Source organism: Anopheles coluzzii, chromosome 2 (genome assembly GCF_943734685.1).
Source record: "Anopheles coluzzii chromosome 2, AcolN3, whole genome shotgun sequence".
In the NCBI taxonomy this organism is placed as follows: Eukaryota; Metazoa; Arthropoda; class Insecta; order Diptera; family Culicidae; genus Anopheles; species Anopheles coluzzii.
In genome coordinates, this window is record NC_064670.1 from 24969497 (window position 1) to 24981729 (window position 12233).

The 12233-nt window shown below is 47.8% G+C and overlaps 1 protein-coding gene across 8 annotated transcripts in view; it reads right to left on the reverse strand.

The window, feature by feature from the left end:
- The window catches only part of LOC120953725 (uncharacterized), a 79212-nt gene that overhangs the window by 5661 nt on the left and 61318 nt on the right, over nucleotides 1-12233 (reverse strand). For all 8 annotated transcript variants that reach the window (XM_040373930.2, XM_040373931.2, XM_040373927.2 and 5 more), the window contains 3 exons: nucleotides 9802-10574; nucleotides 9593-9704; nucleotides 2797-2936 (listed from right to left, as the gene is read on the reverse strand). In XM_040373930.2, coding sequence (XP_040229864.2) covers nucleotides 2797-2936; nucleotides 9593-9704; nucleotides 9802-10228 — 679 coding nt within the window. In that variant the 5' untranslated portion in view covers nucleotides 10229-10574. The remainder of the gene's footprint in view (nucleotides 1-2796; nucleotides 2937-9592; nucleotides 9705-9801; nucleotides 10575-12233) is intronic.

The window sequence follows — 12233 nt, forward strand, 5'->3', positions numbered from 1 at the left end:
GGCACTTAATTAATACGCCTTTGTGTCGGCGATTGATTGGAATACGGGTTTTTGTTTTTTGGAAAAGCCGTGTTTCCTTTTTTGTAAAAATGTTACTCTTAGGACGTTCTGTTCAATTTGAATTTAAATATAAATTCACAAGCTTTATGCAAATTATCGAAGCACATTGCTCCGACATATATTGCTGATGATAATGCTCAGCCGTTGTACGTCTCGGTGGTGTAATCGTTAGACGTGCTGCCATTTTCACAATAACGGATTAGTATCAAATCTCTTACTTATACGTGTCAAAATTAGTGACACACAACAAGTTTACCTTGTCTTATCTTACTCGCTCGATGTTTCTATGTATAGGTTTCTATGTATGTATATAGTACTGGCTAGGAATAGGATGGTAGTTATTACGAAACAAATTAGAATATCCCTTTCTCTTCTACTCCAGGGGAGCGGGGGAGGGGGGGGGGGGAGGAGGGGTCGTCAAGCAACGGTCTTTTGACCCTCGAGAGGCTTATAGTGCGGGGCATGCTTATTACTTGGCAAGGATTAAAACAAACATATTATTCTTTTCGTATATGACCATTTTAAATTTTATTTTTACTTATTTTTACAAGCTTCAATCGAGCTTCAATAATAGAAAGCAATTTCGATATAAGCGATTTTTTAAATTTGACAGCTCCTTGAGCAAATTGTACTTAGACCAAGTCCCTTAGATGTAGTGACTAAAACCGACCATTTCCAGCAAAATTATACAAAAATTAGTTATATAGTCTGTTCCCGAGTTACGCAGTTCACGACTTACGCGGATTCGTGGTTTTCTTAATTTAACAGATCAAATGTCAAATCAGTGCACATCGCTTCAAGAATTGTCCTAAGCAGTATAAATAGCATTTTTGCTGATAAATTTAATCCACTGAAAAAGCCAAAAATATAAGAATGTTCTGCACGAATCGTATAAAATAAATGATTAGAGTATGTAAAAGTCTTCTTCTTTTTGGCTCAATAATAACCGTTGTCGGTCAAGACCTGCCCGCCTCTGTACCACACCACTTATGGGGTTGGCTTTCAATGACTTTTGGATTACCCCCCCATAGCAGGATAGTCAGTTCTACGTATGGCGGCACGGTCTATTTGGGGCTTGAACCCATGACGGGCATGTTGTTAAGTCGTACGAGTTGACGACTGTACCATGATACCGACTCAGTACTAAAAGTACTAAATTTAATAAAAACAAACCGAGTAATCAATTGTATTTTGGCCGAAAATCGCGAAATTCGACTTACGCGGATATTCGAGTTACGCGAATTCCTCGGAAACGTACAAACCGCGTTACAGACTGTAATTTGCCGGAAACCCTCGAAAATCGACTTATGCTAATATTCTAGATACGCTCTTCCCTCCGGTCCGCATTAATAGCGTATATTGGGGAATACCTGTACATATTTCACATTATTCAGTTTGTACTTTTGTATTAAAACGAGATTTAAATGTTCACCCGTACGCTAAAGGTAACGCCAAAATGGTCCCCAACAACCTTACTTGCAAAGGAATGCGGCCCGCGAACTGAAAAGTATACTCTACACCACTGATTTGTTCCCAAAGAAAATCCTTCTCTCTCTCTCTCTCTCTCTCTCTCTCTCTTTATATCTCTGTCTTTTTCGCCCTCTATAGATATGCTAATGTTCTAATTATACTATTTTAATGTCGCGGCTGGAATCCGGCTTTTCCCGTGGCCCTAAAATTAATGACCCACCTATTAGGGGTGTGTAAAACATACGAATGGGTTGACTACCGAGTGTGTGTCTCCCACGTCCCGTAACCTACCCACCTTTCCCCCCTTTCGAGGACTGAGGGAAATCAAGATTTCGGTTCAGCTTTAATTCTACCATCCTGCCGCAGTGACATTGTCCCGCAGAGGATCTGTCTGCTGGTAGGAGCTGGAAAACATAAAAAAAGATCCCCAACCTGAATTTTCACACACGCTGGAATGCAATAATCACCGGTTGCACGTCCACGGCAGCACTGCTCCGCGATTGTGCGGCGTCAAACACACGTCGAATCGGGCACGCGCTAAATTCCGCTTCGACGTATCCGTACCGACCGATTTGGACATTGTTGAATGGTTTCAATTTTCCAACGGCACGCAAGAGAGCACCCCAGCAAGCGCTTCGGGAATGGAACGCCATTTGTTAATTTGATTGAGGGACCGTTCCGGACCGTTCGGGCACACTATTTTAGGGATGTGTCTCAATATCTCGACCTAATTACTAATAATGACAGTCAATCAAACGGCGGTGGTCGGTTTGTGGTCGTTCTTTTGGCGTTTCTTTTTCCCGCTCGCACAGAGCACACAGAGCGGACCATTTGAGGTTGGTCCGTTTCGCTCGACGGCCTGCCCCGTGTTCAGTGGACAATGTTCTCAATCTGCATATTGGAGCATACTATATCGCCGGGCCTGGGCTTGGATTTGCATGGGCGTGTGAATTGAGTTTCTTTTCCTTCCTCTCTCTCCTTCACACACTCCCTCCCTCGCTCTCTATTTGGACGAAATTGTCCACCAGTGGCGTGGTGATTTAATTACACTATTACCGGCCGGTCCCGTGTCCGGTGTGTCATGTTCAAGTACGCCCCTCTTTAAAGGCACACCAAAAGGTGTGCTGTCGCTTTTTGACGGATGATGCGACCCGTTGGCCCGTCTGATTGTACGCGCTCGCTCGCTCGTGCCTGTCCTAGTTTTGGGGGCGGACACACAGTTTTCCCGGAACTCTTTGCCAACTCCGTCACAACAGCGACACTTACCTTGCTGCTCTATCCGCTCGTTGTTCGGGTCGGTCCAGCTGATGAATGCCACGGCGAACCAGTTGCCCGGATGGGGTCCCTCAATGCTTAGCCGCCTCGTCGTGCTGTCCGACTTGAACTGTAGGCTGTGGATTTCGAACCTGTGCCGCCGGTGGAGATAAAACCGGTGAAGCGGGAAGAGATTGCAAAATTGGAAAAAATCGTGATTATTCGACAGGGGTTATTTTTGATGTTTTTGATGGGTGTATGTTATTTTGGGCTTGTTTCTGTGTGTGTGAAATATCCGTTCCCACTCTAGAAAAGTCTGTCTCTACAGTGGCAGAAATCTATATAAGCGAGTCCTGTTTTTTTTAGCAAATTTTGCTATTCGTTGGCTTTCATATTCAAACTTTAGATTTAACGAGATGGTCGTATTTGGTTTTCATGAGTACAACGGCCCTTTAAGTCGGAACTAAATGTACGTTTTAAAAAGGATTTAAATTGTAAAACTGAACTAATTTTTAACTAGCTACAACAAAAAACCAATTTTAATTTTTAACCTTTTTGCGTCATCTTTAATTACAGAGAGAGAGCATTCTTCAGTAGTTGAAATGGTGTTTAATGTTTTAGGTTGATGACGAGATAAGCTTGGTGACGGTATCAAAATAAAACCCAATGGCCAATGGTGTCGTATCAATTGATCCCTTCGTTTCGGCAGCGTACATCCCGACTAGTGATGGGTAAAGTTGGCAAAAATCCGGAGTCGACTCCGATCCGACTCCGATAAATTCGGAATCGACTCCGGAAGGTAGGTCCGCGCTTCAATATCCGGAGTCATTCGGAATCGTCCGGAGCCGTACGGAGTCGCCCGGAGTCGCCCGGAGTCGCCCGGAGTCGGAGTCATCCGGAGTCATTCGGAATCGTCCGGAGCCGTACGGAGTCGTTCGGAGTCGTCCGGAGTCGCCCGGAGTCGGAGTCGTCTGGAGTCATTCGGAGTCGTTCGGAGTCGTTCGGAGTCGTTCGGAGTCGTTCGGAGTCGTTCGGAGTCGTCGGAGTCGTCCGGAGTCGCCCGGAGTCTGAGTCGTCCGGAGTCGTTCGGAGTCGTTCGGAGTCGTTCGGAGTCGTCCGGAGTCGTTCGAAGTCGTTCGGAGTCGTCAGGAGTCGTCCAGAGTCGTTCGGAGTCGTTCGGAGTCGTCGACTCCGGACAACTCCGGTCGACTCCGGTCGACTCCGGACGACTCCGGACGACTCCGGACGACTCCGGACGACTCCGGTCGACTCCGGACGACTCCGAACGACTCCGTCTCCGGGTGGATTTAGTGGTTTCATTTTGCCGGAGTCGGAATCGGATTAACAATAGTCGGAGTCGGATCGGAGTCGTGGGTGCGCTCCATACAGCACATCACTAATCCCGACACTCATTTTCACTCATTTTTCTAACGTACTAGATGCTTGCTATAGTTGTTTCCCGCGGCGTTGTAGGACCCGCCACATCAGATGTGTTGCCATCCCTAGGATTCCGATGTGAGCGCCGTGCCTTTCCCGCTACGGACGGATACAATGATACCAGCCAATGTATGCGCGCATAGGTTTTTTTTGTAATTGATAAGGATTTTTTGAAACAAAATATATTATTGGGCACTAGTTTGATGGCACCATAGTTAAGTCGTACAACCTAACAGTATGCCCCCGTCACATGGGTTGAAGCCCCCTCTGTCTATATTCAAATGGCAGAACTACAAGGAATACATTTGTTGCACCAAATAAGTAGAAGAACAAAACTTTTTGTATTGTTCACTGCAATCAAAATGATTTAGCATCAACAGTATGAAGCTTAGATGGAGGTTGAATTTGAGGCCAGCAGGTGGTATTAAACTTTACTCAAAAGTAAAGATGCACAATTTCTGTCACTGTCTTCACATTCAAGTGCCTATTACATCCGATTTGGAGGGGAATGACTTGAGCCATTTTTATTCAGCACACACTGACTGACCTGTAATGCAAGGAATAAGGTTTGCTTGGGCAAACGGTTGTAAAGTAGTGCACGTAAATTGGCTTGTTAGTCGATGGAAGCGTTATAGTGTGCGAAGGAATTTGTTCGAAAATGGCTACACTCGCCCTTACTGTTTTGTTGAACCCCACAGGTCACCCTCACAAAACCGCACACAACTGGGAAGTAATTTAAATACGAGCTGAAAGCAGCGTTTTCTTTTTTGGCAGCAGCTTTTCGTTGAGCACTGTTCGGAGAAACTAGCGTTCCCGTTTCTGCTGACTTTGAGCCCTCCAACAAACACTCTCCGCCGTCCCGAATGCCCTTGTGCCAATAGAAAAAAGAAGCCAAAGCTCCCATTTCTATTTCCCTTGTTTGAATATGTGTGTGTGTGTGCGGTTAGCCTTGAGTTCACATGACGGACCAGTGGACCCTTGCGATACATCCAAACACAAACCCATCCCCATTCCCGCAAAGGAGGAGACTATTTCGCCCACTGCCATGAGAACACGCTGGCACACTGGCCTGTCCATGTGTCTATGTGTGTGTATGTGTATGCCCCGTGTATGAGTAGAAGAGAGTTTGGCGTGTTCTGGGGCGTTCGGGCTGTAAATCAAATTTCAACGCCATTCGTCTTTTCCAATGCTCGCTCCAGAGTTAAGCCAGGGGACAGCTACTTTCGCCCGTTGTGTGTGCTCCGAGGACTGGCCCGATCGCTATGCAAATATGCTTCCCCGTGTCCACGGCTCCACTACCGACCGACCACCAGGCCAAGTACCTGTACCGGGCGCGCGCGGTCGTTGGCGATGAATTCCGGACGCCAAACCGGCAGTGCATCAGTCGTCGTCATCATCCCCACACACACACACAAACCCACACGTAGGAGAAGGAAAATGGCAAAAGAAAATATAATAATCTAGCACAAAATAGCATTAGCCGTGCGAGGGGATTGGCCTGGCAGCGGCAGAAATAGTAACGAACGGTGGTTGGAGTTTTCTTCCGTCCCACGTCCCACGTACTGCTGTTAGCGTGCATAGATAGACGGGAACGCCACGATTTCCATGGGTTATGATGAGGGTTTTTGTTTTTTTTTTTTGGTTCGGTTTTTTCGGGTTGTTTTTGGCACTTTTGTTTTGCCAAGCGTTGGGCGAGCTAGGGAGAGAAAAAAAAATCCCAGAAAAAAAGAGGCAGTGGCGAAACTACTGGCGTCTCCATCGTCTCATACGGCGGCACTTGGTGGACTTTGGCAAGGGGAGAAGAGTTGCTTTTCGATTCCAAAGCTACAAGTCTTTCACCAGAATGTTGCATCACGTGGTAGTGTGGGGGGGGGGGGGGGGTCGGTGGGCACTCGTCCCATTGCCGTTGGTAGGGCGATAGGTAGGTGTACTAGCACTCTCACCGAAAAGGTAGATTCGGCGCCCCATCTGCCATCGTCTGCCAAGTGCGCGGAGTCAAACAAATCGTACCAAATCACATAAAGATTTGGGAAGGAAAGCGACGTGTGCGACGCTGTGAGCCACATCCTTCCCACGGTCCCAAATCCCAGTATCAAACGCGCCGGTACGCCTGCCGCGGGGACCACTTCTGGGGGATTCGTTTTTTGATATTCATAGGATTTTGTGTCTTCGCTGCGTCGTCGTCGCGTGTTCCGATGATTTCGGCGTATCGGAATGTGATAGAATTTGTCATTTTTCCATGATCCGATTCACGGGGAAACTCGTTCGTTCGTTCGTTCGTTTGTGCCGTGGGCGGGAGTTTCGGTCTCTATCAAAAGCACTGGCACAGCATGTTTGGGGAGTTGAAATTTGCTTTTCCACAATGTTTTATTTTGCTCGCCAGCGTTATCCCACGCTGCCGTCGTCACTCTTCCGCTTCTAAAGCGGGGATTTTGTTTTTGTTTGCCAAATCCTGCCGGAGCGGGTGGTTTTTGATTTTTCATCCATGACCATGAAGCCGTCCCCAGAAGAGAAAACGGCATACTCCTCACACACATCAGAGATATCATGTAACACGTGTGCTTTGAACTGCTGGCACACGCTGGCCCCGTTCTGTAGGCCAGTTGCGCCTACCCCAACGAATCTTCAACCGAAAGATGAAGCAACGTACAAAACTGCACTAATTAAGTGCGACAGTGTGTGGGGCAGTGAGACAATGACGAATGAAAAACGCTCGCAGCGGATACAATTCCGAGCGAAATGGTTGGCCGACGGAGTGACGGTTACTTCGCCAAGGTTTAGTTCTTTGAAGGTGAGACAGCTTTCGGCAGAGTGGTATTCCGGCTTCCGCTTACAAGCTCACTTCATTTAACGATACGCGGCAAACGGACGTCTTCGGTCCTTCTTCGTCCATCCAGGGAAGGGGCAACACTTGAACTTCCACTTTGAAATCGAAAGACTATAAATTTACGTCAATCCGGCGCTATTTTGCTTTGTCCTGGGGCATTGGAAATTTCCGCCCACCTCGAAACCCTCACTAAATAATGGACAATCCGAACGCCCAGTGGAACGGCTAATGGCGACGTTCCCGGTGCTGGACAGGCAGCTAATCGCAGCCTGGCGCTGCCGGCAGCAGTAAGCAAATTGTTGCTCTTGCCTTCAGCGGTAAGCGTTTCAGCGAATTGTTTGTCCAACTTTTCCGAGTTCCTCTGTGGGTTGTATCGGAAGTGAGGGATGGTGCGAGAGAGGGGGGGAGATCCATCAGGGCGATGAATATTTGGCTGTGTTCCCTCATCGGCTCAAAGCCTCATCGACTACTCATTTCCTGCGCTACGTGTCCTGGGCTGTCTGCTCGGTTCCGTCTGCAGCCCTCCGCCCTCAAATCTCTCCTCCGCTCCTTCTCTGCTGCCCGTAAAGGAGCAACTTTATCGTCCCACTTTTCGATGAAAAGTTATGTTTATACTTTTTTTTCTTTTTTTCCCCACCGAACCATCACCGTTACCTTGCGGATGGTGGAGGATACGCACCATCTTTTATCGTGCATTCCAATTCACCCTTCGGCGGGCGTTCATAGCGGGCGGGAGGGTGGGAGTGCTGGAAGTTTTGGGCAAATAACTTTTCCCCCTTTTCTGTAGGCTCCGGTATAATGGTATAATGTTCCCCCCCCCCCCCCCTCCCCAAATGAAGACGGTTGCCAAAGATGGAAGACGCACACACACACACACACACACACGTGCGCGCACGTTGGCACACATTTATAAAACCTGTGATTTTGTTGTGGCCAACAGCGTTTCCCAGGGACCGCCACACAAACCGTCACACTTTGGGGAGTTTGTTTCACTGTTGATGGAGACGCCTGGACTGAGGCAGTCCGGAGGGGAAAGGAACTGGAGCCTCACTCCCCCTCCCCCTCCCCACCAACCTCGTTAAAGACTTTGGCAAAGTACAACTTTTCGCTGAAATGCGCCTCCACGACGCCTCCACGGGACGTGCTGGTCGTCGTGATGGTACAGTTTGACACGCGTGGGGCCAGAAGCTGCGGTTGACTGATGATAGCTTTGGCAACATTTGTCACGTAATTTTTGATGAGTTTTACTGCGTTTGGGCGCTACCGCGCCCGACCCGGGGCCCCCCTTCCGGCGGTTGTACGACAAGATAGTCAGTTTGCTTGTTACCAGCCAGCAAAACCGACAGTTACCACCAGCAGCAGCGGGCTTCGATCAGCGATCGTGTGTAATGGCGTAAATTACAGCAGCGCACGGCAAGGTTTGATATTCACCCTTTACTGGAAAGGATTCGTTTTTTTAGGGGTTTTTGTAGCGGTTTTTGGGGTTGAAGTGTTTTGATAAAAATTTACAATTTTAGGAGCTGGGTAATTGGTAATAATTCCAAACACCTGGAAACGTGAAAATTTGTATGGGTGCCTTAAGCTGTGTTTTAATGCTTAAAAGGGCTTGTTTGGGGTAGTAGAAAATTCAATGGGCAATGTGTTACAATAATCAGGACTGGTTCTTCTCTTCGTTACAGTTTTGTAATTAAAAAGCCTAGATTATTAAAGAAATGCAAATATTTCAAGATGACGCAACATTCACTGAAGTTGAACATTGTTTAGATCTAACTGGATTATATTGTGCTGTACATACCTATAGACGGTTGTTCAGATCATGAAAATAACACCGTATGTCTGTGCTAACGACATAACAGGAGTTTTCACAGGTTCTCATAATTTTGGGACACTTTCTTGACTCGTTCTTACGTGAAATGTATTTTATGAGGTGGATTCTATATTGGATTCTGTCGCACCCTTTTGGGACAGTGTCATTGGAAATTCCTATTGCGACTATCCAAAATGCGTGCCGGTGAGTCCAGTTCCCATCATAAAAAGTTCATCTTCCATTAGAAGAGGTCAGGAAAGTGTCTCAAAATTATGAGTACTATTGAAGAATCCTGTATAATTATTGCCGCTTAATTTTGCCCTGTTATTTTTCGTCATATTAGCTAGCGTTAAATTTGGTTTAATTTGTTTTGAATTTTTAAAGCGTACAATAGAGTCTTATTATGGTTCAAATCTTGTTGTCGATGTCTCAAATTGAAATTTTTGTAGTTAACAACAGGATTTGACAATTAACATATCTTTATCTATGTCGACTTACGGCAACGCAAAATGCGAACACAAACTAACCAATACGAACGAATGAGGACTAGACGGCACTCAAGGGTTTAATGTTTCCCATTGGGACATGTGGCACACGCACACACACACACGTGCAGCCGTAACTGAACTAATGAAAAAAGTTCGTCCAATTTCTTTGTCCGTCATATTACCACACACTCTCTCCTACCGAATCCTCTCGAAATTCACCCGAAAAAGAAAGCAGAAACAGAAACTTACCGCTCCTCGGCGTCCAGAAAGTGTTTGGGAAATGTGATATTTTCCGGACTGATGACCGGATAGCTTCCCGCTTTCAGGTGCAGCGTAATATCGTTCGGTTTGCAGTTGCGCTCTGCAGTGGGAGAAGGAGAGAAAAGAAAGATCGTCATGGTAATGATATTGTTCATCGAACGCAGATTGCAAACGGGGGAGGGATGGTGCACACTTACGGAAGGCACCTTTGGATTCCTCGTACGCCTTAAAGCTAAAGAAGGCCGTCCGGGTGTCGGTCGGTATGCGAAAGTGCAGTATCGAGACGTCCTTGTAGGCGGTGTACTTGAGCAGCGTGTTGGAGGGCAATCGTTCCAGCGGTATCTGACCTTCGGGTGGCAGGGTTGGCTGTTCGGTCGGGCCCGCATCCTGGCGTGCGCTGACCGTCGGCCGTGCGGTCGTAGCGTCCGGAACGGGGGCGGTGGAGCTGCTCGATGCGACACTGGAACTGGCAACGCTGCTAATGGTGCTAGTGGCCGGATGTGGTGCTACACTGCAAAGGCTTCGGGTGGGGGCGAGCGTCAGCAGTGTGAGGGTAACAACGCCCAGGACCCAAGGCGTCGAAGATGTCCCGCAGGACGCTCGACTGCTTCGGCGGGAGCACATTATCACTCTTTTGGAGACCGGTAAAGGTATGCTGCACCACACACACACACACGCACACAGCGAGTGTCACAGTGTCGCCCGATGGTCGCCCCTTCTCGGCGAATACTGACGGTACCACGCAGCGAGAGACGGTTCCGTGTTGTTTTGCCAGTTATGTTCGCTGGCGCGTAATCTCGACGTACGCAGCCCTTGACCTTAGCCTGTGTTCCGGTGGTCTTCGTGCACTTCGTTCGGTCGGCTGTTATTTTGTCATTATCGATCGATTAGCAGCACACAGCACAGCGCCGGGCCGATTGGTCGGGACCGGCCCGTTCGACCCCCTCACAGAAGCACTCGCGTGTCGTCCCTGGGGAAGGAAAGAAGCAGAAAATAGGGTGGTGGTGAGAGGAGTTCTATATTTACTAGACACACACACACACTTGTTTGCGTTCATAGGGACGACGGGGGTGTAAATTAGTGTCGAAAGAAGTGTTGAGGGATGATTATGAGGACTGAGATTGATTTCGACAAGCGATCGATGTCCGAGCGCAGTGCTGAACGTTTCCTGCGTACCAGGAAACGGAACCTTCTCCTCGTACTGTAATCCCTGGAGGCTACATCTTGCGCGGTCATCATCGATCGCCGCTGGAATCTCAATTACGATTGACGGTGTGGCGAATGATACGACGCAGTGGTACCATCGCCGACGTGAGCGTTCGGAATCTCTAATGAAATCAAACTTTGATTGCACTGAACCCCCTGTTGGTTCGGGAAAAAACTGTTCCTCGAAGATAGGGGAATAGTTTTGCTGGGAAATATCTCCCCGAAGCGCACTTACTTTGTGCTGCCGGGGCAATAAATTATTGTTTAAAATACTTGTGCCCGAAGCTCCGGGTGGGTTGTTGTCCCGCCTGTCCGGAGTGGTCACAAAGTGTTTTTTACCATCCATAGCTGCTACCTTTGCTTCCACCTGCAGCAAACAGGGCAGGGCAGGGTCCAGGGATCGCATAAATCACTGGAGAGAAACAATCACAATTGGAATGATAATCAATTGTACAGGCTCTTGCAGTGAGGGCAGGGCCGACCGGTAGGGCTCGTTAAACTCAAGTAACCATTTTGAGTGTTTGTATGTGTGGTAGGGAGAGAGGGAGAGAATGAAAGAGAAGAAAGAGAGCGACCACAGGCAACCTTAAATTGTTGCACGAACGTTTCGAGCTTCGTTTCGTAACGGCTCGTCATGGAGCGTGGAAAATGTGAAGGTGAAAATTCCACCTCCAGCTCAGCGCGTTCCCCACAAGCGAGGCCTTCGCCTCGTTCGCTCGTTGCGCTCTTGCTGCAGCCAGGACAGCAGTGCTTGAAGTTGTTTTATTTTTATTTGTTTGCATTTTTGATTCAGTGCCCGGGCTGCAAAATAATCACTTATTGATTGCTTTCGTTATGGTTCACGTTCACTCTCCACTCTCGTTCGCTCGTTTCCGGTTTTGCCGAATCCCAAATTTCCTGTGCGCGTGTCGGTGTGTGTGTGTGTGTGTGTTTGGATTTGTGTTGATTGTTTTTGTTTGTTTCGTATTTCCACCAGTCGTCCGCTGGTGGGCAAACCGTGCCCAAGGTGGATAAACACAATGCAGCAGAATGAAGGTACAACACCGACAACACAACAGCAACAACAACAAAAAAAGACCTTTGCTACTCCCACACCCAATCGAACTCCAAACTCGATAATCACAGGAAAAATGGACTTATTGAACTGTGTCGAGTGGCTGTGGCCCTCCCGGTTGCGCTGGGCTCTTCCAGCAAATGGGGGTGGTGGTGGTGGCAGCGGTTAAAAGCTACACGCTTCCGCTCCGGATGTGTTATGCTGTACGTAGCAGGAGCCTTTCTTTTTTTCTTTTTCGAGCAAGTGTATCATCGAATTTGTTTTCATTTGGTGGTTTGGTGCACCTTCGGTTCGGTTTAATGGAAAAATGCATCCAATGTGCACATAATTTAACGTGTGGTGGACGACTCTCCTCTCGCTCCCTTTCGG